At 50.6% G+C, this 27,808-nt stretch overlaps 11 protein-coding genes across 11 annotated transcripts; 6 read left to right on the top strand and 5 right to left on the bottom strand.

Annotated features, from left to right (window-relative positions):
- Positions 1-46: 46 nt before the first annotated feature.
- L3040_000329 (uncharacterized protein) lies at positions 47-2,873 on the bottom strand (the record flags this gene model as incomplete). The annotated part of the gene is made up of 4 exons (XM_066155109.1): positions 47-602; positions 652-2,305; positions 2,651-2,728; positions 2,858-2,873. 4 exons carry the CDS (start codon positions 2,871-2,873, stop codon positions 47-49), a joined length of 2,304 nt encoding a protein of 767 aa, XP_066013164.1.
- Positions 2,874-4,288: 1,415 nt separating this feature from the next.
- On the top strand, positions 4,289-4,720 carry L3040_000328 (uncharacterized protein; the record flags this gene model as incomplete). The annotated part of the gene is made up of 1 exon (XM_007297352.1): positions 4,289-4,720. The coding sequence occupies one exon, from the start codon at positions 4,289-4,291 to the stop codon at positions 4,718-4,720; it is 432 nt and encodes a 143-aa protein (XP_007297414.1).
- A 1,199-nt stretch (positions 4,721-5,919) lies between these two features.
- L3040_000327 (uncharacterized protein) lies at positions 5,920-7,283 on the top strand (the record flags this gene model as incomplete). The annotated part of the gene is made up of 5 exons (XM_007297353.2): positions 5,920-6,062; positions 6,128-6,293; positions 6,390-6,455; positions 6,546-6,642; positions 6,721-7,283. 5 exons carry the CDS (start codon positions 5,920-5,922, stop codon positions 7,281-7,283), a joined length of 1,035 nt encoding a protein of 344 aa, XP_007297415.2.
- A 360-nt stretch (positions 7,284-7,643) lies between these two features.
- Positions 7,644-8,846, bottom strand: L3040_000326 (uncharacterized protein; the record flags this gene model as incomplete). The annotated part of the gene is made up of 1 exon (XM_007297354.1): positions 7,644-8,846. One exon carries the CDS (start codon positions 8,844-8,846, stop codon positions 7,644-7,646), a length of 1,203 nt encoding a protein of 400 aa, XP_007297416.1.
- Positions 8,847-10,491: 1,645 nt separating this feature from the next.
- L3040_000325 (uncharacterized protein) lies at positions 10,492-11,831 on the top strand (the record flags this gene model as incomplete). Its single annotated transcript, XM_007297355.1, has 4 exons — positions 10,492-10,726; positions 10,786-11,060; positions 11,184-11,398; positions 11,450-11,831. The coding sequence occupies 4 exons, from the start codon at positions 10,492-10,494 to the stop codon at positions 11,829-11,831; spliced, it is 1,107 nt and encodes a 368-aa protein (XP_007297417.1).
- A 918-nt stretch (positions 11,832-12,749) lies between these two features.
- On the bottom strand, positions 12,750-13,497 carry L3040_000324 (uncharacterized protein; the record flags this gene model as incomplete). The annotated part of the gene is made up of 3 exons (XM_066155108.1): positions 12,750-12,912; positions 12,969-13,290; positions 13,341-13,497. The coding sequence occupies 3 exons, from the start codon at positions 13,495-13,497 to the stop codon at positions 12,750-12,752; spliced, it is 642 nt and encodes a 213-aa protein (XP_066013163.1).
- A 656-nt stretch (positions 13,498-14,153) lies between these two features.
- L3040_000323 (uncharacterized protein) lies at positions 14,154-15,269 on the top strand (the record flags this gene model as incomplete). The annotated part of the gene is made up of 1 exon (XM_007297357.1): positions 14,154-15,269. One exon carries the CDS (start codon positions 14,154-14,156, stop codon positions 15,267-15,269), a length of 1,116 nt encoding a protein of 371 aa, XP_007297419.1.
- A 1,133-nt stretch (positions 15,270-16,402) lies between these two features.
- Positions 16,403-17,995, bottom strand: L3040_000322 (uncharacterized protein; the record flags this gene model as incomplete). Its single annotated transcript, XM_007297358.1, has 4 exons — positions 16,403-16,660; positions 16,719-16,928; positions 16,978-17,859; positions 17,918-17,995. The coding sequence occupies 4 exons, from the start codon at positions 17,993-17,995 to the stop codon at positions 16,403-16,405; spliced, it is 1,428 nt and encodes a 475-aa protein (XP_007297420.1).
- A 579-nt stretch (positions 17,996-18,574) lies between these two features.
- L3040_000321 (uncharacterized protein) lies at positions 18,575-19,128 on the top strand (the record flags this gene model as incomplete). The annotated part of the gene is made up of 2 exons (XM_007297359.1): positions 18,575-18,652; positions 18,718-19,128. The coding sequence occupies 2 exons, from the start codon at positions 18,575-18,577 to the stop codon at positions 19,126-19,128; spliced, it is 489 nt and encodes a 162-aa protein (XP_007297421.1).
- A 2,848-nt stretch (positions 19,129-21,976) lies between these two features.
- On the bottom strand, positions 21,977-24,346 carry L3040_000320 (uncharacterized protein; the record flags this gene model as incomplete). Its single annotated transcript, XM_066155107.1, has 4 exons — positions 21,977-22,264; positions 22,321-23,198; positions 23,268-24,238; positions 24,330-24,346. 4 exons carry the CDS (start codon positions 24,344-24,346, stop codon positions 21,977-21,979), a joined length of 2,154 nt encoding a protein of 717 aa, XP_066013162.1.
- A 1,945-nt stretch (positions 24,347-26,291) lies between these two features.
- On the top strand, positions 26,292-27,710 carry L3040_000319 (uncharacterized protein; the record flags this gene model as incomplete). The annotated part of the gene is made up of 1 exon (XM_066155106.1): positions 26,292-27,710. The coding sequence occupies one exon, from the start codon at positions 26,292-26,294 to the stop codon at positions 27,708-27,710; it is 1,419 nt and encodes a 472-aa protein (XP_066013161.1).
- Positions 27,711-27,808: the final 98 nt, after the last annotated feature.

Below are 27,808 nucleotides of genomic sequence, written 5' to 3'. Positions count from 1 at the left end.
TCTATCTGTACACACCCTAACATCAGCTCATGCCGGATAAATGCAATCACTCTTTCGGCTTAGCCGCTCCCCCGATCCTTCTGTGCTTTCTCTTATCCTTCCTACTCATCTTAACCCGATCACGGGTCCCTTTTCCTCCTTCCCAGAATCCGCCGACGCTCTTCCTCGCCACCATGCTCCCACGACAGAACCCGCAGTCCTCTGGCCGGTAGTTCTGCTCCCTAGAACAGTGTCCACAGATCATGCGGTTTGCCCATTCGTTCGGGTGGTCCTCGCCTTCCTCGTGGCATTTATCGCAGGCGTAGACTTTCATGCAGCAGCTGAAGCGGAACCAGCGATAGCTCTTGGTGTAGTGGCGACAGCGACCGCGTTTGGGGAGCTCGGTTCCTGGGGTGAGGCCGAGAGTTTCTCTCTTGCGGCGGGCTCCCGGGGCTGTAGGGATATTTGATGAAGAGATGCGGAGGAATTTGACCGATGGGATTTTGTAGATAAGCTGTGAATAGCATGTCCGGCAGACGTTCCTGGTGGATTCGCCTTGAACCGAAACGATTCCAGGTAGCGGGTAGGCGTTGGAACATTGAGAGCAAGTTGGAATGAATGTGCTGGAAATTCTCAGTGACTTTGAATGTGCTTGATGGGGGAAGAACGCACCTAGCCAACATGTCGCCGACAACACAACCCTCCAAGTCTAGGAAACCTGCTCGTACTGCATGTGCATGTATTAAGTCTTTGCGGAACTGTATGCTTAAGGGGCTTGCGCACTTCTTGCAGCTCTCTGACTTGGTGATGCCGTCCTTAAGCCCCTTCACCTCTGTCACATCCTTGCATCTCTCACACTTGACGGTAATATTCAGTACGACGATCTCCAAGAGTTCGATACCATATAGCTCCATGAATGGAAAAGAGATGGAAGTGCCCCGCTCTGTATTCTGCATTGGTTGCTTGGGTTGTTCGGGTGACTTTTCGCCGTCTTCGTGAACTGCGACCCCTCCGTCCTCGTCGGAAGATTCGTCTCCTGTATCATAAGAGTCAATTTCATCAGAGTCGGAAGCCTCATCTCTTTCGATAATCTCCCACTCAGGTGGTCTAGTGATGTATTGAATGTGACTGCGGTCTGGGTCTTGGTGGCCCTCTGGCAAAGTTCCCGTGGAGACGGGATCCTCTACGATTGGGAGCTGAACGGGAACAGCTAGAGCTGGCTTTGCCTCCAACTTGGTTTTTGCTAGAAGATGCATATTTTGAGCCAGGTAATTGACGTGTCCAGTCAGCGTGACATGTTTTCGCTCAATAGCTTTCTGCTGGAACCCAACCTCAACTGGCTTGGCTTCTGGAGTATCAGGGCCATCCAGCTTGATGCGGCAAGGCTGCAGAGGGTACAAGAGAGGAACAAACAGAACAACTGCTTTGACTGCTTGTAACGAGATCGGCAACTCTGCTCGCTTCTTCGGCTCCACAGGCAATGTAAATGCGATCCCATCAGGCGACATCTTGTAAAGGGGTAAGCGCTTCATCCGAGCCTCAAGTTGTCTAGTCTCAACTTCTCTCCGCTTCAAAGCCTCGGCCTTCTCCTGGGCCGAGTAAGTAATGAGAGGCGCCGCGATCTTGGGAGTAGTTCTCTCGGGAGAGACAGGTTCCTTCACCGCAGCAGAAGCAAGAGCTGGTTCTACGGACCGTGAAGGAGCAGATGAGAGGTGTCGGGTATCCTTGTTCGGTACCAACATTACCGTTTCAGCCTTTGGGGCGGATAAGAAAGCTTCGAGGTTCTTATCAAGAGCCTTTAAAAACTCCAGCAAGGTGGAATCTGGCTTGTCCTTGACCAAATTCTCAAACCCATGCTCGACATTGAGAGCAAATCCTCTGGGGATATCGGTATTACCAACTTTGAGAGATGGGCCATGATTCGGATACGTATTTGGTACAGAAAGTAAACAATCCAATGTGGTCATCTCAAAAGGGAAATCAGGATCTGAAGGAGCAAGGCTGAACTTCAAGAGCGTAGCTTGTGAACCAGGATGCGTCGTCTCCTTGGGCTTGAAACGTCTCCGTATCTGGCCCAACTGGAATTCTCGAGGATCCTGGGCTTGTGCTTGTGGTACTGGCTTTGGAACGACTCGCGAAGTAGGGACAGGTTTCGTAATTGCCTGCTGGCGATCTCGGACCATACCATCTTCCTCCATCACGAGGTTGCCTGCATTGCCTTTGCCCTCCGCGGATGGTTCGGTTGTGTTGTCAAATGGCTTCGATGTTACAGGAAGTTTGTTGTCATCATGCAAGAATTGGCATTCGTCGCCGGCTTGACAGTGGCCTATAATCTCGACGGTCAGCATCTCTGTTCAGCTGCTTCTATGCCCGGTTGGGTATCACGTGTTGCAAGACGGGATCAAAGGATCGAAAGCCACCAGTCCACGAGTCCAGGAGTCCACGACTGCCACTGAATTCTCCATAATCTGGATGTCTGACGTCTGATGTCCAGATCAATCGTCTCCCCCCACGCCCGTGATAGCGGTGGAGATCAAATGATCCGGGAAGTATGCTTGCAATTGCTGCAAGCACACACTCGGCGGCATATGCAAACCAAAAACATGCATAGGGCCAATAAGAATATTCACGGACCAGAGATATAATGAATTAATGAATATATCTTTCATACCGTTTCTGCTGCTGAAGTATCGGCAAACCCTTGGTTTCCGCGAGGCGGACTCACACTCGTTCGGGGGGAGCGAGATGTCTGCCAGCGCATCAGATTAGCATCAATCAACCGAGCAGATGACCCTATGCCCTCCGCCACGACCCGCCATGATATGCGCCGCGACCTTGTCGACGGGATGTGAGGGAGGCGGTGTGAGATGCTGCTGACCTGGCCTGGATGTCATGATAGAGGATGGAAGATCGATGTCGTCGATGGCAGCACGGAAAAGCTGCCGAGCGTCGAGGTGGCGTACTGGCTGGATGGATATATCTCGCCGTGGATAGCGAGCGAGATAGGCTAGTGACAACGAGGAGACCGGAGAAGGAGCATCTTTCTTATTCTTTTGCTGGGGGGGGGGAGGGGGTTCAAAAGTTTAGAAACGCAATAAATAAGGGGTCCTGGCATCACAGTTGTTGAAGAGGAAGTTTGGTTTGGATGTGTATAATCGTGATCACGGGGAATTGAAGTTAGCATGAGTCAAAAGTTTGCCACCCCAGACTCGCATCTGAGTCACCATCTGTACTCAATATGATCAAATATGAGGCGACAATATTTCTATGTTATATATTTTGATCCAGGATAATGATCGGATATTCAGAATAGTCTCGCTCACCAGGAGCTTCTCAATACCCCCTCACCTGCCGCTTCCCATAGTCCCAACCCAGCATGGCGTCGGAAGGGTAAACAGGTTTTTTCTTCTTCGTGAATTCTGCAATGGATATCGAATTGTCTATTATTATCTTCTCCTGTCATACGTGATCGAGCCCAGGCGCGGAGGCGGAAGTAGGCGCTTACTTCCATGCAGCGCTCACGGTTCGAATTTCAATGCGTTCCCTTACCCGGGCTATGCACCCCATACTTATTTGATCCTCAACTTGAGCTGGAGAGAACTCACCAGCAAGGATTACTGCGACCTATGCTTTCACCTTGGTTGCATCGCTAAAGCTTGATAAATCCGGCGCCAAATCTCCTCGCCTGGTCTCGCTTCCGCAAAGCCATAGGTAAGCAAGAGTGGTATTTCCCATCAAGGCCATCAATGCATTCTCATGGGCTGCGATTTCTCTCACTGCTCAAGTTATTTTCAATTCCTGAGGCCGGTCGCCATGACTATCAATCGATTATTGATTGTGGGGTCCAACGCATCACTCATTGGGTGATAGGTTGCTGGTCAGATTCAATCCGCTCAAGTACAATGACATGACCTTCTCAAGTCCAATAAATGCTTTGATGATTCTATTATCAGGTAAATGCTCCCAGATACCCGCAAATCCACGGGATTGTCGTGCTTCTGAGCCTTCTAGTGTTCAAGTTCAACAACCGCTTTGTGAATTATAGCCCGCAGCTTTCACGACAGGAAAAGAACAAACAACCACGAACTACAAAGGTTAGTCATGTTCAAAGAGATTATTCTGTTCTATAACGGGAATGATTAAGCCACCATCGTCGTGCGTCATTGTTCCTTAAAAGTTCCATATGGTGCAGATAATCCAGTAGTCACTCATACATTTATTTACCTACCAAACTCAAATTACAAGTATCCCAAACAAAAAGCACTCCAACAAGACAGAACAAGCCATTTTTTCCTCTTCTGAAGCCAGAATGACAATGACTACATCTCCGCTCACCCCGCCCATAACGCCTCCAGTGCCTCCACCCTCTCGCTTCTGCTGCCTCCAAGTCCGGCTCCTCTGGGAGAAGTGCGGACACATCGAGACCCTCACGATTCACGAACTTCCATGCAAAAAGCTCTATCGCGGCTGGCTTCCGGAGACGTCGCCGTACCTGCAGGTCAAACCATGCCCAGTCATGACCAGACACCTCGCTCTGAAGCGTGCCAGGTGCGAGAGGTGTACCGAAGCGGTGGTGGCGCCGAAGCGAGCACTCTTTGGCTGGGGTAGTGTAGGGAAGAGAGACAGGTGTGGCGAGGTGGTTCCGATTGCAGAGATCGTTGCGAGGAGGACGGAGTGGATTAAAGTGATGGCTGCTCAGGCTGAGAGGAATCGCAGGAGGGATGGGGCGAGGAGGCTGTGAACCTGGAACCAAGAGGGCGCAGAAACGTCGCAGGCTGGTTGATGAGATATGAATATCACGCTTGAATAGAAATATAGAATCATGTACTGCAGTTCCCAAAAGTCAGCTCGGTACCATGAATTGCTAGAAATCCCGGACCCATCTGCTCCTTTCAGAAGGAAGTAATAAATTAGGATTGGATATGCCGAAGCTTGTATCCTCGATACAGGCAGAAGATGAGCAGGATTAATGATATTCAGGGACGTACCAACGAAACCTTTGCGCTCTCTGTGGTCCCCTTGAGAGAGTGTTTATATATGGCCCTTGACCAGAGAAAATTAGCGACTTGGCGCTGAAGTACCAACGACGTCCCTAGGTCGCTAAGAGAACCTTTAAATTTAATACATCAACAACAGACGCTTCAGACCCATTCTAAAAATCTCTGCGTAGCTAAAGTACGTGTTCGAGATATTTGGGAGAAGATTAGTCTTCAGTCAAAGGCGTAGCGTATGCGAAATATTACTCATACTCCCTGGCGGGTATTGCACCCACTTCAACATCGACGCACGTCGTTTGAGCAGATTCGAGCGGCAGCTATTCAGCCCCGTTAACTAGTAAAAGAACCTCTCATTAGTCTTGAGGAGTTACAAGGTACAAGTCTCGAGCTATGCAAATACCGATATCAGGCGCCGGAGCTGAAAGAATCTGCGGGCATATCACAATTCGATTTCAGCATCTTTCTTGCGGTACTAACCATATTCCGGCATACCGAGAGCTACCAGTCTCCCAATCTTATTCTACTATCTCTAGTATAAGGACGAGGCTTTTGGATGCCGAGTGATGCCACGTCTTTGAGGACTTGCCTTTGGCCAGATTAGCGCGTGCTTGTGAAATTCTAGACTGTACCCGCAAAGTCAATAGAAGAAAGAGAATACGTGGAAAATTGCTGTCTTGTTATTCATCTGGTATTCAAATTTGGGTAAGTGAACTCAGGCGTGACGCTAGTCGAGTTTTTCTCGGTGGCAGCGGCCGCAACACGTCTACCTCCGCCTATCACGCTATTGACCTCGACCCCTTTCCTTCTTCGTCAACCCAACAACCCAACAACACTACAACCCGACAACCCCATCTATTCTTCGATCTCGAACAAACAATCATCAAGAATCCTCTTCCAACCACCACACGTAGTTTCAGCAAGACTGAGACGCAGACAAGACACAATGCTTCCCACCACCTTCATCGCTCTCGCCGCTGGGCTCGTTGGACTCGCAACTGCTCACATGGAGATGAAGTTCCCCATCCCACTGGGAGACAGACGAGGCCTCGCCGGACCAGCCGACTACAGCCTGCACGCACCCCTGATGTGAGCAAACCCATTACCGACGAAGTGAACATACATATATACATCTGCTAACTCCCGCACTCCAGGGCAAACGGAGCCGACTTCCCTTGCAAGGGCAAGCTCGGAATCCTGGCCACCCCCGCTGGAGCCAGCCTGCATACGTGGGCAGCTGGATCCGTTGCAGATGTGACCATCGGCGGCGTCATCAAGCCAGGTTCAGGAGAGGTCCCTGCCTTCCACAATGGAGGTTCGGTATGTTCTACTACGATCTAGCTCTCCCGAGGTCTCTCTTCGAGTGAGCGAGCGAGATATGCTAGAGAAACCCATGCTGATCGATCTGTGCAATAGTGCCAGGCCGCTCTGAGCTACGATCAAGGAAAGACCTGGAAGGTGATCCACTCATTCCAAGGAAACGTAAGTGACACACTGCTCCCAGTAGCTAGCTAGCTACCTTCCCCTCTGCCGCTATTCAGTCGGAAACTGCTGACTGACTATTTGCAACAGTGCCCATTGCAACCGGATACGTCTTTCAGATTCAACATCCCCTCCGACGCCCCGACCTCTCACGCCGTCTTCGCTTGGCTCTGGTGGAACCACACCGGTGCGTGATTGTGATTGATATCTACAAACCTAATCCATCCCTCGAGCAGATTGCTAATATACCCCTCTCCCCATCCAGGCAACCGCGAGATGTACATGCAATGTGCCTCCATCACCATCGCCGCCGGCTCCTCCTCTGGTCCCGCCCCCGCAGTCCCCTTCTCCCAACGCCCCGACATCTTCCGCGCTAACATCAACAACGGCTGCCACACCATCGAGGGCAAAGACACCTTCTTCCCCAGCCCCGGCCCCGACGTCACCACTTTCGGCACGAAGCAGGACGGCAGCTACTCGGGCAACTGCGGCGTCACCCAAGAGGCAGTCTCGGCAGTCTCGTCCTCTACTGCACCCGCACCAGGACCGGCCAGCACAGCATCCACCTCGTACACCACCAAGCTCGCGTCTTCAGCTACCAGCAGCAGCACTCCCAGCAGCGCCCCAGTCAACAACCCCTCCCCTCTGCGCGTCAGCACGAACGGAGAGTGCAGCGGCGTCCAAACATGCAAAGGTTCGATTTTCGGACGCTGCTGCTCCACCTGGGGATACTGCGGTAACACTCCCGTGTACTGCGGATACAGATGCATGTCTGCCTTCGGCGACTGCGATGCACATGTAATCGTCACTCGTGAGTGGATGTCTTGAAGCCGGCCCGCTGCCTGGATAAATAGATAGCTGCGAGGAAAGATATGGCATGGTACGGTAAATGCATATATTTTCTCCTGATCTTGAAAGCTGGAGACAAGCTCACTCAACTGTACGACGGATGATGATGGAGCGGTTCTTTGTTTTCATTTGGGGTTTTTTTCTGGGCCGCTAGGTCTCTGAAAAAAAAGCAGCACCTACTTGCGAATACCAAATAGAGAATATCTTTCCCTACAATGTATTCCACTTTGAGCGTGATATCTCGTAGAAATGGAACAAGTCAGTTCGACTGCTTGAATTCATAGAAAGAAACATGATCCGGGACCTCTAATCATGGAATCTCATCCCCCCCCCCTCCAATCAGAACTCATACACTGGCAAACTCTTGTCCTCCGCAGGAGGACTCGACAGCTTCCCAACCAGCTTTGCCACTCTGAGCCAAGAGACCGTTCCCAAAACCCCATTGAGTACCTTGATCCCCCAGGCCGTCTGCGGATTCAACAGCGCCGGCGTCCCAGGAGGTAGACTCTGCGCCTTCTCCACATACGGCTTCATCTTCTCCTCATAGCAGCGGAAAGCTTCCCTGTGATCCCTCCCACACCTCGCCACTTCTCCCGCCAGGATGTAAGCACCGATAAGAGCCAAGCTCGTCCCCATCCCGGAAATAGGCGAGGGACAGTATCCCGCGTCTCCTAACAGCGCGACTCGCCCGGACGACCACTGCTGCATCTTGACCTGCGCAATCTCCTGCATGTAGAAATCGTCGGAGAGGTCCATCCCGTGCAACACCCTCGCCGCTTGCCAGCCCGCGTCCGAGAACAGCTCGTGCATCATCCGCTTCTGCTCGCCGATGCCGAGTTGAAAGTACCCGGCCGGCCTCGAGCTCATGACAGAGAGGTACACGCGCGTATTCCCCACGCCATCCGGTCTCAGAATGATACACCGCCCGCCGGGGGCGTTGTACCACTGTGCGTACGCCCCGTCGGACGGCTGGTACGGCACGGTGAAGAACGCCGTGTACTGCCCCAGCCCCCGCAGCGGATCCTCGTCCGGGAACGCCAGTCGTCGGATCTTACTTCCCATCCCGTCCGCGCCGACCACCAGGTCGAACTCCCGCCTACCCCCGCGCGCAAGCTCCACCGCCACCTTCTTCCCCGTCTGCACCATCCCCGTCACATGATCCCCAAACACGTACTCCGTGCTCATCCCCTCTCGACTCTTCTCGTAGAGGATATGCGCGAGCTCGCCCCTCACGATCTCCATGTCGGACGTGAAGCTCCGGCCCCCTTCCGCGTCGACGGGAAACAGCGCGAGCCGCTTCCCAGCGCCGTTGACGAAGGCGAGTCCGGCCTCTCTGGTTGTCTTGGCGCGGATCGCGGCCTCGAGGCCCATCTGCTGGACGACTTTGAGCGCGGCGCCCCGGATATCGATTTGCTGTCCGGCTTTGCGCAGCGAGGAGGAGCGCTCCATGATGGTAGTTGGGATACCGGCCTTGGAGAGGAAGAAGGCGCAGGCGGGACCGGCGATGCCAGCCCCTGATATCAGGACGGTGGGTTTGGACATTGCGGTTCTGAAAATGGAATGGATGTGGTATGAGAGGCTGTGAAAATGATGGTGGTATCTTTGCTCATATCAAGCATATATACTAGGGTTGGTGGTACCTTGGTGGTACAATGAAGCAGATGATCCTAGCTTTCGTTCAACACCAGGAGGAGTGGTCAGTCAGTAGTCGTCGATCAAATGAAACTCTATGGGCGAGGAAACTGGAAATCAAACAGGTTGGAAGATGAAGAAGAAGAAAGAGGCATCACCAGAGACGTAAGTAAATAAAAGCAATATGTATTGAGCCCCGGGATGACGGGATGAGACAAGAGATCGCCAAGATCTGGGCGGAGAAGCCAATTCTTCTCCAAGCAATGTGATTTAGCATGAACCCTATTCCTACGTCTCGACGTCGCCGATATCTTCGAACCTCCATTCGAGCCAGACGACCTTGAAAGTTCCAAGTAATTCAGACGTTGTCGTAGCGAAGAAGGACAACACGGCTGAGATTTGCTATCAGTTCTGAAGATTTGAATACCGTGCTCTCCTTACAAACCCGCACTGTGCCAAGAACTCCTCTTAGATCAGCCAACAAATTCGATATATCCCACCCTAGCCTCAACCTCATCGTTAAAAGCTGGCTGGCTAGCGAGCTGACCTCCCTAAACCGCGAGCGAGATAATCTCATTTCAGATCGTTTCATTTTCTTTTCTTTTCTTTTCTTTCCCTCCCCTTTCCCTTATTCAGTCCAGCAAACATACATAATTCTCTGCCATAACTTTTCTCATATCCATCTTTCTGAGATTCTTGTAAATTGCGTGCGATCAGCGAGCATGTATAGGAGGAAAAGCTTTCTTTCAGACCTGTCCACGCTATTCACCCACTTACTAAGTCAATCGGACACATCCAGCCGCCTGTATACTTGCCGCATGCCTACCTTCAAGGGCCCGCCGCCGCCGCCGCCGTCGTCGTCCTCGCGTACATGCGCCACGCATACACACCTTCCTGGTCGAGACTGGCACGCCGCGGGTACTCGGTGTTCATAATCGCTTAAGCACTTTCCCCATCTAGAAGTCGAGCTCCGCCCTTTAGATGCAGATCCAACTCCGACTCCCCAACCCTCAACCCCCAACGCCCCGCGACTGCCAAGCCGGCACATCCATTTATTTCTCCTCACACTCACGCACCGCGCTCTTCTGTGAGAATTTTGTTCAGCAATTGAAGAGCTCCGATTGGGGCTTGCCAAAGGGGGCTTTCATCCGAAATGCGCGGGACCTGCATCTGGTCGTGGCGGCTGGTCGATATATCTTCGGCTTGTCGATATATATTTCGGATGTGGCCCCTCGACGCGCGTCGTCGCAACGATAGTAAAATAACCTGTGGTGAGAAGATGACGATGAGGTTCGATCGAGGCCAGTGAGGTCTGGCTGGTCCTGAGGACAAGGGGCCTGCGGCCCTGACCTGACCTGACCAGCGACTTTCCTACCAAGATCAGCAGCGCCAGTGAACGAACGAACGAGCAAACGAACGAACGAGCATGGCGAGGAAGGGTATAAGTAGAGGGTAATCCGTACGCTGGATATCAGACATCCAGCAGCCCATTTCTTCATCATCATAATCATCACCACCGAAACCTTCTTCTCCCAACTCCCAAAGCGTCTCCAAAATGAGGCTTTTGTCTTTGACCTTCGCAACTTTGCTTGCACCAGTTCTCGTCCATGCTCATCCTGGACATGATATCCAGCAGGAGATCAAAGAACGGGCTGCCTCGCTCGAGAACTACCCCCGCGACCTCAGCCACTGCGCTGCGAAATTGAAGGCCAGAGGCAACGAAGCCCGGAACATCGACAGACGATCGGCTCTGTTGAAGGCGGAGAGACAGAAGAGAGGCCTACACCCTGGTAAGCGCATACCCCCAGAAGAAAAACAGCTTTGATATTTGGAGATCTGACTGGCTTAGGTCTGCCTCTCCTCACGGCTCGGGATGCCGGGACGGTTCTGAACACCAGCCATCTATCCCCCATCGCCTACACACCAGAGACCAGTACCGATGTCCTATTCTCCGGCAACAAGTCCTGTATCCTTGCCCCCGAGGTGACGGAAGGGCCGTACTATGTTTCTGGAGAGTACATCCGCTCGGATGTCCGAGAGACTGATCACGAGAATGGCGTAGACCTCATCTTGGACGTCCAGGTCATCGACGTGGCAACCTGCGAGCCACTCCCAAGTATCATGGTCAGTTTTGTGGCAGTCGCCGATTCCCTCCTGTCTGTCGGGTGTCTCAGAAGCAATCTACTCCCAGGACGGCTCTTGAGATACGCCAAAATGATCGTTTGCTGACTTGACGTTCTTCGGCAGCTCGACCTCTGGTATGCCAATACCACCGGCGTCTACAGTGGCATCGTGGCAGGCGGAAACGGAGACATTAGCGATTTGTCGAACATCAACACCACCCACAGCCGCGGCCTCCAACTGACCGATAGCGATGGCGTCGCTCAGTTCACCACATTCTACCCAGGACACTACACCGGTCGTACAAACCACATCCACGTGGCTACACACGTCAACGGAACGTGAGTCAATACACATCCCTGCGAATCCAGTCCAAGCTGACCTCAAGATAGCGCTTTCGCCAACGGCACGTTCCTGGGCACGACCGTCTCCCACGTCGGCCAGATCTTCATGGACCAGTCCCTCACCACCCAAGTCGAAGCCACCGAGTTCTACGCGCCCAACACCCAGCAGCTGACAACCAACGCCAACGACAGCATCTTTAACCAGGCGGCTGCTGTAGGCGACCCCGTCATCGAGTACTCCCTCCTCAGCTCCAACATCGAAGACGGCATCTTCGGCTGGATCGCCTTCGGCATCGATAGCTCTTTCGTGGGGACCATCCGCGCTGCTGCTATGTACGGAGAGAACGGGGGTGTAGCGAACCCAGGCGGTGGCGGTGGTCCCGGCGGCCCTCCTCCTACTGGATTCCCACCTTCGCCGACTGCTGTTTAAGCGCTGGAAATCGGGATTTCGATGCGGTTGCGTTAGAGGTATCTTTGGTCTGAGGAGGAAAGAGATAGAGCGGGGTATTTGGATGAATTGGATGAATTTGGCGCTTTGTTTTGATCTTCCTTAGCTGCTGAAATACATGATGCGAAGCGAGATGCTCATCAGTAAATTTAGGATAGTATGTAGCATGCAACTATGTTAACCCAGGGAATTGATATAACCTCATCAAAGGATTTTGCATCGTCTGGCATCTTTATATTCGAACCTCTGCATGTCATGGATACGCGTTAGCCCTTCGTAGCTCCCCGTGATACCCGTCTGTTGAATTTGAAGACGCGACTGGCTGGGGTAAGCTTGGAGACTCAAGTCACAGCACTCCCGCTGTCAAGTTTTGAGAGTCGGATGATGTAGGGAGCACCTATTTCTCTGCCACTGGCGTCCAATGCAACAGTCACGTCTGCACAGTATGCCTGCAACATGCTGGCCGCCGTCAAAATGCGAACAGTATTTCCTGAGCGTCAAGATCTATTTCAGATAGTGCAGGACCTGCTGGCTATGGTTTTAGCGAGATAAGCAAGCTCTGACCTTCATAGATGAGCATAGACCTATGTAACGTTCTGCAGGATTCTCATCGCTGGTTCTATGTCCCTAGATGCTTACGAATATTAGGAAAGCGTTCTGAAACCTCTCCTGTAATCTTCGGTCAATACCAAGAACCTCCATCGATAGCTGCTTGAAAAAGCTTCTCCGGGATTACGTTTCCTACCGGGTAGTCACCCAAGACAGATACAGATAATTTTCCGCCATAACCTATTAAACCCTCCTTAGCGCACTTTCTACAGTCACTCACATCAAGAGGGCGATATATAGACTTGGCCGGCCTGCATGGAATGCATGTGAATTGTGCCATCTGATGGATGTCTACTCCCTCCTGAACTTGGCTGGAATATTCTGCTCCACAATAGGCATCTTGTCCAACCGAGCAACTCTCTCCGCTTCATCCTCCAATTCGTCGTGTTTCCTGAAGTGTTCAATGTCTTCGGGGTGGATTAGGTCCTCTTCCTTGGTATTCTCATTATGGTACCTGTGCGTCATTAGCCACCAAGGATTTGCCACGCTACAGCCCCGGACAGCACTTACTTTTCCCAGTGATGGATTTCGTATTCAATCTCCATGTCCCAATGATGACCTGGACCCGTTCCAAAATCCGGCAGGGTGCCTTTCCCGTCCTGTGTAAAGGCTATCCATTCCGACCTTTCGACAATGCCGTTCCCATTCGTGTCCATCAGCTTCATGATCTGCGTGACAATCTCGTCTTTCTTCGATTGAGGCACGTCTTTCGCAGTCTCGTCCTCCATACCATAAGTCTTCAGGATCTCATGCTCGTCCCAGTATCCAGTGTTATCGTAATCATGGAGCGAGAAGAAGGACATGGCATCGAAGGTGTCGATGTGATGTTCGCCTGCTTTGCGTCAGCACCGTAGGATCCAGCTTCAGGAGGGAGGAACCTGCTCTGCATGTGTCTTGTGGCCCAATCTGCATTTGGATCAACTTGCAGTGGCTTCTGAGATGCCTCGCCACCAGCTCCGTGACCCAATACCACACCGGCCATGGCCATGGCCACAGCTATCGTCACTGGCAACCTCGCAGATGCCCCTATCGAAACCATCGCGATTGATACGCGGAGATTGTGGTTGTAGAGAGTATTGCAAGTGCGAGTGCGAGTGCAAGGTGCAGAAGAAGTGGCTTATTGATTCTCCGATGCCCAGGGAGTGATGTATTTGATACGGAGTTCAGGGGTCGGGTCTACGGCGCTCGAGCCGCCAGGACATGGCTCGATGATCAGCGCTCTAGAGGCCGATCGCACTATCTGAACTTCTTTAGTCCGTATCCGTACATCTTCGGAATATCTGATCTAGTCGTTGGATATTGGGTAGTAGGATAGCTACCTTTTCATGCTGCCTTTACTTTGACGCCTTTCTTGCCCCGAAGTACAACGTAGAGTTAATTGTCTGGATCCTCCCGCTGCTTCTCATGCACAATGACAGATTGCCAAGAGGTTGTTCGTCCCGCATCCAAGAACATGTCATGGGGCCGACAACTCGCGGTGAGCATTCTTTAAGCAATAAAGAGCTGGCATGATCTCCGCAGATCACCAACCTCCACAACATTCCTCAGATATCACCAGCATCAGCCTCAGCCTCAGCTTCAGCTTCAGCATCCTGCAGCTGACAGCTTTAACTTGGAATCCTGCCTTTCTACTTACACCAACACCACTTTTTCGAGAGCCCGTCCAGCTCACGTCATCAGAACGCGGCAGCTAGGATGGGAGACTTCAAACCGCTCATCGGGCCAGGCCTGGATGTAGCAAATTCACTCATTGACAAGCATTTCGATAAACTGCCCAACTCAGCCTTCCGGCGGGAGACGTACAGCCCGAGAAATATACACCTTCCCTACCATCATCGACGTGGTAGGAAGAGCCGCAAGGACTCCAAAGACACACACCAATCTGACTACGATTACGATTACGATTACGACCACGACTCTGACTCTGACTTCGAGACCCAGAACGACCGTCGAGCGCGCGAGCGGCGTTACACCCAATCAACCCCACGATCTGAAGCCGGGAGCGATAATGACAGCTACTACTCTCGGCCGCCAACTGAGTTGTCCGAAACTAACCTCGTGAACCACGACCGTTCCATGACACGGATCCCTCCGAATTATGGGGATTCGCGGATCACAAGGCCGACATATCCGCCAGTCTACAGCCACCAGCCCCCGCGCCAGAGACCGGAATACATCCCCTCGCCCCCGCCATCTGCTAACACCTACTACGTACCTCCGCCTACTAATCATATGGCGATGAACCGTGGCCGCGATGTTGATCCTCACCGAGACGATGATTATTATTCCGAATCGTACCATGCTCCGCGTCGGCCACGAGCCGTGACAAGACGCAGTAGCTCGTACCATGGGCCAAGAAGCAAGGATGACTACGGATACGGCAAGCAAGTATCTCGTCGCAAGGGATCAAGCTCGGAAGCAATCGACCGGGTAAAGGACGCAGCTGATCGGTACAATTTGAAGGATGATATAAACAACTTGTTCACCGCTAGCCCGGAAGGCTTGGTGGGAGGGGCTGCGGGCGCAGCGTTGGGCGGTTGGGCAGCACAAAAGGCCCAGATTGGATATTCGAAGGGGAAGAGACATGAGCCGAGTCCGCTTCTGACATTGATCGGGGCTACAGTAGGAGGGCTGGCAGTCAACAGCCTCGTGGATAGGTACCAGGACGGCAAGAAAGATGCGGCAAAGAAGGAAAAGAGAGGAGAACAAAGGTACGGGAGCGAGGATGGGAGTGATGATGATAGGAGCCACAGGTCAAGCCACAGAAGCCAGCGGAGCTACCATCGCCGGCGCAGGGACAGTTATGATTGATGACTGACGAATCACGCCACTCCATGGAACTTCAGAGCTACGTTTAGGGATTACTATTGGGTTGCGCAAAAAAAACCGTCTGTAATGATGTATGAGGTTCACGGCCGAGATGATTTTAAACTTTTGCGATACAGAATCGAGAGCTAATGCTGATTGAAATGATGCTTAAAGAATCCGGGTTAATAGAATAGTGAGTAAATTGTTAATATGCTCTAGAATATGCTTTCCCCACGACTTGGAAATCAAGATGGAAGAAAAGTTTACTTAAAGTGATGATCGCCGTTCCGTTCCGTCCCGTCCAAAAGGTAGGTAGATATACCCCGATTCAATTCAGTGCTCTAAGTACAGTAGCATTCTGTCTAACCTAAATAAAGCATCATTCATTCATCCATTCATCCATTCATCCATTCAAAGCCCGTTTCGTTTCGCTTCGCTTCGTTTCGTTGACATTAACGTTGACGTCTTTGCTTTCGGAAGCGAACAAGCGAACAATATTCGCCATCAACCATCATGCTTTAGACGAACGCGCCGTCACCTATAGCGGTGGCATTTTACACCCCGGCTCCTGAGTGGAAGCGCGTTGTGTGTTTGGATAGGTTTGGATTGGTTTGCAGCCGTTTCTGATTTGATTCCGGAAAATCTAAAGGCTCTGCGTTATTTATATGAGATTAGATCTGATTAGCTTTGGCGAGCGCGTGCCTTTTCTCTGGTTTTTGGCCGAGATGTTTGGGTGGATGGATCGCTTGGTTTGTTGGGTTTAGGGGAAAGGAGGGAAGGAGAGGGGGAGAAGAAGAGGAGGCCTGCGCTGGTCCCAGCTGGAGGGAGTTTTGAGGTTTCTTGTTTCTCGCCCGCGGACTCCGACTGACTCGGTCGGTGTATAAGTGCTTTCGAGCCGCGGATGTTGCAGATCTTATAGAGAGCTGAATTCAGGCTTCGGGAAAGAAAATCGAGAGTCTCGTTCACTTTCCTTTCCTTTCCGTTCTGATTAGACTACGATTACCTCGCACAAGAATGGGTCGTCGTTCATCCTGGCGCCACCCAATCATCCACCCAGCCAGCCATGCATCACACAATACATACACACGAAGAAGGGCTGCCCGCCTCGATCATCGTAGAAAACTCCCTAAAAATGCCTAATCAAGTGACTGACTATCCTGGACTTTCACGATACCCGTGCCCAACATCGTGCGCCTGATTTCCGCTTTCAAATATCGACATGTTGTCACCCTCCCCGAAACGCCTATATCCTCACTATCGCCGCCCTTATGTGACAGTATCGGGATTTCAAGGCATTGCTTCGACATAAGTTGAGATGCCTCTTGAGACGACATGGCTACATGTTGCTGGATGTTCGAAAGATCGTCGTCATGTGTGACTCCGTAGAATCGATGCTGAAAAATCGAGGGGCAGTTCCCATTACTCGATTACCATCTTCCGTTGACCTCCTACCATGGTCCACCCCAAAGCTCGTAAGGCGTCCTTGTCATTCGCTCGGATGATCGTGCAAGCTGGTAACATTGGGTTGTGCGGATCGACGTGAGATGCATCTTTGGCGGCTTGCTCTATGGCATCCATTTCCTCTTTGCAATCCTGCTGGTCTAGTGGACATACCACTATAGGTTGTCTCAAAACGATATCTCTGGCTGCAGACATGTGCGCCTACGCATGTTAGCCTACTACGTCTCAAAGCCCTCTGGAGTCAAAGTACCTTGATTATCAGGAAGAATTCAATTTTGTATAGAGTCCCTGTCGTGGTGAAGGAGTTAACTGCATACATAGGAAATGCAGCTTTTCCACGGCGAATAATCCCTTCCGAATCTCGTAACTCCTTAGAAGGAAAGACAAGTCCCAGATTCGTAAAGTACCCAGCTTCTGGCATCCTTACCCCAACTGTCTGAGTATGCTTGGCTATTCGGTTGACCTTTTTCGTCGGCTCATCCCCTTCAGGATTATATGTAATCTCCTCTTCTATTCCAATTGTTATTTTCTGGATAGTAACCTTCTTCGCCTTGCTCAACCAGTCCGGGTTTGGCGAGAGCTTTATGTAAACGCTGACAGGATCCAAAGGTCCGTAGGACCAGCGCGGTAAAGAAATGCCTAAAGTGACCAAGTGATCGGACTTTTTCTCTGCAGCTTCAGGCCGATTGTACATGCCAAAAGTCGAGAGGGTATCATATCTCTGTATCGGAACTGGGAACGCGAACTTCTTTTGCTCTTGGCCTTGTTGAACCGTCACTACCAGCTCGTAGAAGGTCTCCGCGGTTCGACTCGGGAGCTGTAGAGAAGCTGGAGGTATCCGCCTGTTGGTCTCTTCTCCCCCTCTGCCAAACGGTATGAACAGTACAAACGGGAGGTCCATCAGGACCACACTCTCGGATTCCTTGCCAGCCGGACATCGGAACAACAGCAGTTCCTTTCCCACCACATCCGTTGTTTCTCTCCTAGGAGTTCCCAAATGCTTCTTCGCTATTGACTCAGCCGAGGGATGAATCGTTTCTCTCCTTTGTAAACATATGCGGACCAAGGATATCGAAACCGGCGCCGAGATGCCGGTGAGGGGCCTGATCTCAACTTTGCCTTCTACGCGAGGCTGAGGGATCCGCCATTAGCAACACGCAGCTCATAAGTATAACAAACACATGGCTTACCAAAGTCGCCGATATTCCGGGATACCCTACGAGGAAATTGCTATTTGGCGGCCCCGAGACTCTGACAAAGGCAGCCATCTTGTCTCGGGCTCACGCTGGCGCCAGCGCGTTTGCGCCAAGTGGGTTGTGGTGTCGACAGACAGGCGGGATCAATTATAGCTTGGAGGGCATACGGAGTGTGAAGCTGGGATAGTGCACAGCAGTGCAGTGGCCTGTGGATGTTGCACGTTCGTCGTCACGATATAAGCAAGGCTCGGCCGCCTTGTTGACGTTTTGGCAAGGTACCGATCGGATCTACGTGACTGTTGACGTCGTTGGGGAGGGCGTTGAGAGTTAAGCTAGAGAAAAGAAGAGGCAGAGAAGTACGTGACGTGAATTGTAAGAGATTCGAGTAAAGTAAGGTAGGGAGCTAGCTAGCTATGTTAGATATATGGCGTTCTTCTTTGTCGTGTCTGCGCGGTTCTCGGTATGGCTGCTAGCATGGTAAGGATACTTACTTATCGCTTACTTAGTTGTTAGCTCAAGCGATTCGGGTCGGGCCAGACGGTAGGCTGTTGTTCGGGAAATCGACAGTGGTGGGGCAACGGTGATTGTTTGCGACATTCCTCTCCGACGGCAATGAAATAAGAGCTTCGGATTTCGCGCACACTCATCAATATGTCCGTCACTCTGCATACGAATCTCGGTGACATTAAAATCGAGGTATTTTGCGAGAGCGTGCCCAAGACAGCGGAGGTGAGCGGTTTCCCCCAGCTACAGTACCTTATTCTTGGGACTGTAGTCTAACAGCCCTCTACCAGAACTTTCTTGCTCTATGCGCCTCGGGCTACTACAATGGCTCGCTCTTCCACAGACTCATACCGAACTTCATGATCCAAACCGGAGCTCCGCCCTCACAGCCCAAGGGAGGTGTTTCGATATGGGAGGAGCCTTTCGAGGACGAGATTCGGCCTACGTTGCGACACAACGCTCGAGGAATAGTCAGCATGGCAAACAAGGGCCCGGCAACGAACGGCAGCCAGTTCTTCATATGCCTCGACAAGGCGCCTCATTTGGACGGGAAGAATACGGTGTTTGGGCATATCTTGGGGGATGATAGCCTGGCAACGATCACGAAGATGGAAAAGGTCGAGGTGGACAAGAAAAGTCGGCCGAAGGAGCAGATCAAGATTGAAAGCATTTCAATGCATGCGAATCCACTGGCAGGTTAAGGGGGCTCGAGGACATGAGGAAAACCTTACGAAGGGACTTCACGGGGAAGGCAAGTCCAAGCCCAACCTGCTTGGAAGGCCCAGCAAAGAGTTATAGAGAAGCTTGCGAGGACCAACGCACGATCGCCAATGAAGCGGCGTGCAATTAAGGAGACCAAATCCATTTGAGCCAATCGTCCGTCGTGTAGGACGGGATATTTATGGGCAATGGGGGCCGAAACCCGATAATACGGGAGCCAGTCCTCATGTCAGCAGTCCATCGGAGACAATGTGAATCGAGGACATATAACCGGGTCTTGAGGGAAGAAGCAATTCGCGAACTTCTTGAAATGGAATAGGGATGAAACATAAAATTTGATTGTAGCGAGAGGCGTTATGTTATGGTGTTTAGTTGCTTTCCAACGTACCCGCTATTCTCGACACTTTGAAATATTCTGACAAACGTGCTATGGTCAATGTATCTATCTCCTCAAAGACACCAGTGATCCGGAACTCTCCTTCCTCCGAGACAGGCAGAGTGAAAACGGAGTAGAAAAGGGCACTCAAGCGTAGGTAGTCTGATGGTCATTACGGGTTTTCCACGGTTCAGACTTCTACCAAATCCGAGAAAGTACCCCATTGAGCACAAGCAATATCCAACCAGTGGTATCTACGAGCAGGAGAAGCACAATCGAGTTCTTCTCATTGCTGTTTTCTGAATAGAAAAATCGTTCTAAAGCTGGACGTTAGTTTAAGGGTTGGAGCGAAACACCGTATGTAAATCGCCATGGATCCGGGCCGCAGCAGCAGATTCGATACACACCCGCGTCGTAGGCTGAAGGCAATAACTACCACTGTCATAATTGCTACACAGAATTTTCCTCGTCGTAGTAGATAATGAGAGAAAAAAAAAAATAGAGAAAAGCAACACCCAGATTAAGAGTATTTCTTTTCCGGTGCCCGAATGTCGGGGAGCTTGCTTAGAACTCGGCAGCTCTTGGCATGGAGCATCCAACACAGAGGATCGCCAAACCCAGCAATAATCAACCACCACTAATTGGGAAGAGACAAGACGTAGAATCAGGCAAAGGTCGATTCAAGAGCCTGCCCGGGGATGAGCAAGAGGAAGTCCAAAAAGAGAATGAGAAGAGTGAGATTCGAACTCACGCGCTTTCGCACTGCGGGTCACCAGACACTCTCAGAGCGTCATGCCTAAACACAGCGCCTTAACCACTCGGCCATCTTCCCTTGTGTTGAGCTAATACGTTGGTGTGTAATTACATATAGCTACTGGCAAAACTGATTTCGTTGAATAAAAAAATAATGTTGGCTGCAAAAGCTGATATGGCGCGATAATTCTCATCTCATCAGCTGCACTTCTACTTGCCTGCTATATTGATACAGGTAATTCTATTATGTGCTGCATCTACACGGTTATTGTAAACCTTGTGTGGACGCCGCGCGTATATAAGGAGGTGAGGTGCTGAGCTCACAGGTAATATGTGTCACCGCCTTTACCCTTGTTCTGCATGGCTGAAATGGTAGTGACTTAGATTTCCACCACCGTGAAATTTAAATGTATTATAAATTCAATTCGATAAATAATCAACTGGATAATCACGGCTTGATCGTCACGAAATGTAGATGTTTGAGGTTGTGCTTGAGCATTGTATTATGAGCATATGTGTTGCCAAGTACTTGATGATCAGTGAGTGATATTTCCTCCTGCATGTCATCGTAGCATCCTGAAATCGCAAGTCTCCACCCGTTCAAATGTCTACCTAGCCAGGCCATGTAAATGATAATGCAAAGGACCGAAAATGATGCTCAACAAACACCGATGCCCATCATGGCCCAAGATCGAGTGAAGTTTTCTTCGCAAAGAAGTCCTTGATGCTGGATTGTTTCCCAATACTTTTCTTCTTCAGGCTTCCCCCTTCCGTCTTGACACTGATCTTGCTCATGGTGCCTATTTCTTCTACCTTGAATTTCTTCCAGGCGGTGCCTTCTTCGGCGGGAGGGGGACGCTTGACTACCGAAGGGACAGATATGACATCGGAATCATCGTCCGACACGCCGCCGTAAACAGGGCGTGTAGCCGGCACCGGCCAGGAAGGAGGTTGGAGACGTTGAAGGCAGAGTTTATTATAAGTGGCGTTGGGGGTGACGAATGTGGGGCGAACTTGAGTAATCGAAACGGCCAAAACTAGAAGGGGCGACCCAAGCCAAAATTACAGGAAGGTACGCGTCAGGAGGGTACGCGTCAGGAAGGTACGACCCAGAGCCCAACTCTCCACCCTGGATCACGACTATAAGATCCGATCAGCCTTGAATATTTTGAATTCGTTACCAGCCAATGTTGTTACGTGTCCGATTCTCCGGTTACGAAATACATGCCCTCATCTGTGAGAAAGGTAGTGAATATATCCAGTTTTTCACCATCGGGATCGGGATAGATTCGGCCAGGCAGAGCTTAGTGTATATAAGACAGACTCCGAAGTTATGAACCATTGGATTCCATCTACCTCCGTAGTAACTAATGAGCTAAAGTAAACCCGGACCTTGCAAATTTTCGACCACGGAAGTCGATCGAACCCATCAACCCTTCCCTACACGCTTTTCGGTGTCTAACAAGATGCCCAACACGACATGATCAATCTATGTAATTGTTGACCCAGACTGAGACCGTGACTTCATCAAATTGCAAATTAAAACCCAGAGAAAGAAAGAACCCATGTACCCCACAGCCCACGCAACCACCCCAGAATTCCACAAAAGCTGCAAAACCCGCGTTGAACATACCATGAAACCCTCCATTATTCATCAAACCCCGGCTTTCCACAAATACAAACTAGAAGCCCGACGAGATTCAAATCCTGAACTCGACCTCTTTGTACACATACCACGAAATAAAGAATCGCGGCTTCACTGTACCCAACGTGTCCAAGTAGTAGAAGCTTTTAGGCCCATATTTCTGGACCATCTTCGAGCGTCCCATATGTTCGTACTGGATGAGCTCTTTTTCGGAAAACGCAAGCGGCTGACCCACGATTTTGCCTTCAACAGCCAGCTTCGGGTTCGTGATGACACTGGTCTCGCTACTGATCTCCAGTAAGAAGCGGGTCTCCAAGTACTTCTTGCCTCGGATATTGATATTCTTGCACGCCGAGTTAGCAGATACAAAATAGGCCCGCCCTCTTACTAGGTACTTACCTTCGGATTCGCCATGCGCCAGTAGTATCCTTCATTGTCTTCACCGGGTGGGATCTTTGTATAGGATGACCAGAAAGTTTTGGTCTCGAGAACCAAGGCTTTGGGAATTATGATCGATAGCACCGGTGAAGTGGGTACGGGCTGAATGGCACCCAGGGTACGGACGGGAGTGGCTGGTCGAGCCGTCGCTAAGCCCATTGCTCTGATGCCTTGCGGTCGCTGTGTAAGAGCATTTTTTCGCGCCTCGAAATCCTCCTCGCGCTGCTTCACCGCCCTCAAAAGTCTCTCATTCTCCTCGACCTGCTTTCCAACTTCATCTTTTTGAAACTTCAGCTCTGACTCTTGGCGCTTCTTCTGTTCTTCCCAGCTCTTGATTTCGCCAGCGAGCTCATTGGATTCAGCTTGTTGTTCATTCAAGACTTTTTCGCGCGTTTGGAGATCATTTCTAAGCAGATCTAAGGCTTTTCTTTGGTCGTCCAAAGCTCCACGCTCACTCGCAAGCTTAGAATTTTGACTCTCCAAGCTTCGGCAGTAGGTTCGCACCTGTTGATCGTATAGAGCAGCAGCGGTCATGCTTGCGATTCTTGCCTTTTCGAGGTTCGTTGGAAATCCAGGCAAGTCATCTGCGTCATATAAGTCCACAGCCCAGCTCTCGCTGCGATCCATATTAGATGGTGTGTCCACGGCATGTCCCCCACGAGGCAGTGCTCTGCTTTCTGAATCGTATTCGACCAAAGTTTGAGTTGAAATTGGATCTCTGGATTTGCCAGGATAGGAACGGGAGGCAACCATGGTACCGGTCAACTCGTCGTCGCTGCCGCAGGCTTGACCATCTCCCTCAGTGTATGATTCAGCGTCAATCTCAGATCTATCAACTGCTAGAATGGTATCAGTATTTTTCGATGCTGCGGTATGCCGGAGTGTCCTAAAACACCTGGAATACCTACTAAGCTCTGTATCTTTCCACGTAAAACGAGGTAGGATCTCATTTATGGTCTCATTGAAGGTATCCTTGACGAACTCCGGGTAAAAGAGGACGTTTCCTATGTCCTTGATGTATCGTCTCGAGGAATCCATCTTGCTGGGCTGCCCATGGTTTTTTGAGACGATGAACGAGATTTGAGGAGTAGATCCAACTGGATGAGTAGCAATGTGGGCTTGAACCGGAGCGCTGGAATCTTGCCTATGGGAACCGACTAAGATATATTCGGGATCATAGACACGTCTAGTCCGAGCTGCAGAAGCGGAATGTTGTTCGTCATCCTTATGTTCTTCAAAACTCTCCTTCGCAAATAGAAACTCGTTTATGATCTCGAGCTTCCGCCTATTAGTTGCGGTACGAAGTTCATCGATATACTTTGGGAACAGGACACTGCTCAACGTGACCTTACCAATAGCTACTGACCTATTTGGGGGTATAAGGTCCTTCCATCGTTGCTCATCCATGTCCGATTTCGGAAAGTTTTGATTCTTGCGTGTATAGATGTAGGTCATCGGCTCAGCGTTGGGGCGAGGTACCTTCAACTTAGCATAGACCGCGATGCATGGTTCTTCGGAGTGACAACCGATAACAACAAGCTCCTCTCCATCTCGCAGCTGCTTTGCTTTCTTGCTTGGTTGGCTCGTAGGAATTTCACCACTCTCATCCGCTGGCATACCTTCAGATATAGATCTCTCATCGGCATGGGCTCGCTTGTTCCCCGTGATGATACCGGCGAAAAGTTTCTTGCCAGGAGTGGTCAAGTTGTGTACATTGGAAGGAGAAGGGGTGGGAGATTCACCGGCGCGTCGTTGCTTGCCCTGTGACTTTAGGGTCGACATATCATTGCTTCCGTTTGTAGCAGGAGTCGAATTATCCGTGCCGTTTCCTTGTCGCATCTGAGTGGGAATGTACATGGGCGCCAATGGCGCTACTCGCCTAGGACCGGGCGATGTCAGCATTTTCTGCTAATTATCATTATCTCCAGACACTTCAAAAATCCCATCTGAACATCTGAGGGCATACCTACCGGTTAGAGTTCTCCATAGCCAGATTTTCTGCGATCTCCAACCAATCCTCGATGGTCTTTGCAAGAGAGCTAATTGGCATAGGCTGAAGGCAAAATTTCGGGGCGAAAGGAGGTTTGATTTTACCGGGAGCGATATCGTTTCGTATCAGCTACGAGCTCAAGTATGGACGTCGTGATGTATGTCGCGGTAGTTGCTTGGAAGGCCTGTTTTGTTGACTTGGGCGGGACGACTTGCGACGAGAAGCGCTAGGTTAAGAGCCCGTACAAAATACCCAGCGGAGGGATTCAGAGTAATGGTACAGGTATTCCTGAGAATGGGATGTAAAGGGAGCTGTCGAGAGCGTGCCGAGATCTTCGAAGTTGTCGACTCGATAGGGTGGATGGATGTTCATATGACTTTTGCGTGTTGTGAGAAGTCTTTTCGTCAGGCTTAAAGACGCGGTCGGTGGGTGGGTGGTGTTCATATGACTTTGGCTTGCGCAAAGGCCGAATGTGCGACTAGGGTTTTGATACCTGCGGCCTCTCCACAGGCTTGAGGTGCTACTAGAAATTGTAGTGCCTTCGAACTATCCACGAATAAGAGCAACAGCAGCAGAAGGCAAGGTAAGGCGAATCAGCGGCATGATACCCAAGGAAATTGGCAGGCTATCGAATTGTCGCTACAGCCGTTCCTGCTGCTTTGTAGTTGATGATCTTCGCGACCGAAGAACTGTTTTGAGCTTGAGCTTGAGCTTGAGCTTGAGCATGGGCATGAGCATGGGTATGAGCATGAGCAAGGGCATGAGCTTGGGTATGAGCATGAGCATGAGCATGAACTCAGATGGCGCTTGTTGTAATTATCGGTTCCCAGAGTTCTTACTTCTGAATCGACTATGCGATGCGCAAGATGGATGGACTGTATCGAGCAAGTACATTAATGGTTATGAAAGGACAGCTGGACTCACTTCTCCGCCTAATTGATGGTTATATCTTACTATGAACACACGAAGCCGGCATTATCTGAGGGTCGAGGGAGTATGCTATTCGAAATTCTGCGGACCGAACAAGTGAAGATAGCAAGAAGCCACTTGCGTCTTCTCAGTCAAATGGATCACTTCGGTCACATCAGGCCAATAGTGTCTAAGAATCGAGGGAATACACGGTTCCAAGTCCCGCAGACTGGACAAACGGAATGTCAAGGGGACGACCAAAGTAACAGACAGGGTTGCGCTATAGTGAAACGACTCAATTCGCAAGCACACAAAGGAAGATATGAGAAAAGACAAAAATTCATTCATATAACAACGATATAAACATAGAAACATAGAAACACAAGCCATCAGGGGAGAATTTGCAAATTGACATATATAAATATATATGGGATGAGTATATAAAAACGATAGAAACATAGAAACACAAGCCATCATGGGCAAAATTTTCAAATTTTCAAATTGACATATGTAAATATATATATATATATAAGGGATGAGTGATGTTGAGTACTCAGACAGACAGCAAAACACTCTGAAAAGCCAAGAAGAGCCAAATTTCGCAAGCCGAGCAATGTTCATTGTTCAGCTTCTCCTAGGAAAAGAAGGATGCTGCCGCCAGCTCCTGTGGTCGATATGCTCCACCTGCTGATTTGTTGATTCTGTATTCAAGAACCGACCGCTCAATGGCTATAAGGCCCAATTCGCTGTGATATGTGCGGCGGCTCTTCGCTGGCCATGTATAACATTTGCTGTTGCTCAAAAGAGGTCCGACTTGAAATTGTTGGTTGTAGATGAGCTGGTGGTCATGATGACAATAAGGAAGACAAGTCATTATTGCGGTCGGAGAAGCATTGGCGGTCGGAGAAATATCGGTCAGCCGTTAAAGCGGCTGCGGTTGTCGCAACTCGCGAGGCTGCAAGAGTCACCAAATTATTGAACTTCAGCCTTTCGACTTGGAGAAGCCACTGCAAACCACAACAGCGACTCGAATATGGCCGACGCCGACGAGGATGCGGCTCTTGCTGCCAATTACATCCATTCCGCCGAAGACCACGATCCCAGTGATGAAACCCAAGACTTTCGATTTCTCGCAAGCCTGAACTCGAGGTCTGGTCAGCTACCAAAACGAGGAGACAAGGACTTCGAGCCCCATGGCACAAAACAACAAGATGGCATACTGGAGACTAGCAGGGAGGCTATGCATGATGCGCTCAATTACACCAGAATACACCAGGCCAAGAACTACAGTCGGGGCTTCTACTATGGAGAGGAAGGGTTAAGTCGCGACGAGGCTGTCCCGAAAGATTGGACGCAGGGCTTGCACGATGACCATGTGGTTGTTTTGGAGTCATTCTATGGACAGGTTATTAAGAGCTTGGGCACATCTACAAAAGGAAAGCACCGTGCAAGTATATGGCTATTACCGGAGGAAGCCCTCTTCCTGGTTGAGCGAGGAAGTCTCGATCTCTGGTGGCCGACTCGGTCTTCCTTCAATGGCGTTATCGAAGACCCTGCGGAGGACACGGAAAACGAAGACATAGACAAGGATGTAGAAGCAGAAGCGGAGAGAGAACTTGAGGTTCCAATGAGTTTGCAAGCTGCATACGCTATCTTCATTGGTAATGATGATGAGAGAGGCAAAGTCAGCTTGGAAAGATACCAAACGTATGCGCATCTCAAGCGGGCAGGATATATCGTTAGGAGAGCTCCGGAATGGGACCCGAGCAAGGCCGGTCAAATATCGAGTCACGAGGTTGTCGCCTCAGGAGAATCGCCAAATATCTTCCATTGGCTCTTTGGGAGAATTTTCGCTGCGAAGGAGATTGACCACTCTGGTTCTGGTTCTTTGGTAAAGCCAGGCATGTACCGATCTTACAATTCGATCTACAAGCAAATCGCGATCATTCCTCGACACAAGCCATCGCCAGTCCCGTCGGACCTTGCACCACCGCCAGAGCACCCTTATCGAGTGGTATTCTGGGTGTGGAAGGCTACCAAAAGTATGACATTTACCAAGAGCAACCCTGGTCAACCAGACTTTCGTATTGCCGTTGTGGATGCGCGCTCAAGATCTCTCCCCTCTCTCACAGAAATGACCTCTCTACTCGAAAGCACGCCGTGGGACCCTCCCAACATGACCATTCCTGCATTCGATGGCCCTGGGAAAGTCTACCAGAGGTTAAAGCATGGTTGGCGCAACGTGATCTTGGCAGTCATTGACCAGGGCGTTATCAGCTATCTGCGACTGGGCGAGGTTGCTTTTGGAGAGGAGAGGATTTACGAGCGATTCGACCAAGGGAGTGCTGTTCGAGGTGGGAAGCGAGGCGGTGGCGCAGGACGTGGAAGTGGACGCGGGAGAGGCAGAGGCAGAGGCAGAAGCACAAGCACAAGCAGAGGCAGAGGTAGGTAGATGAGGCAGCAAATAGGCATGTGAAGTCAAGGGAGCCAAGAGCCAATTGAGGATGAAAGGAGATTGATGAATACGGCGTACGAAGTATGGTTGGAGAA

The sequence above is a fragment of the Drepanopeziza brunnea genome (genome assembly GCF_022702325.1).
Source record: "Drepanopeziza brunnea f. sp. 'multigermtubi' strain 214-2 chromosome Unknown ctg1, whole genome shotgun sequence".
Taxonomy (NCBI): Eukaryota; Fungi; Ascomycota; class Leotiomycetes; order Helotiales; family Drepanopezizaceae; genus Drepanopeziza; species Drepanopeziza brunnea.
Note: the sequence above shows the minus strand (reverse complement) of the source record. Positions and strands in the feature narration are given on the sequence as shown.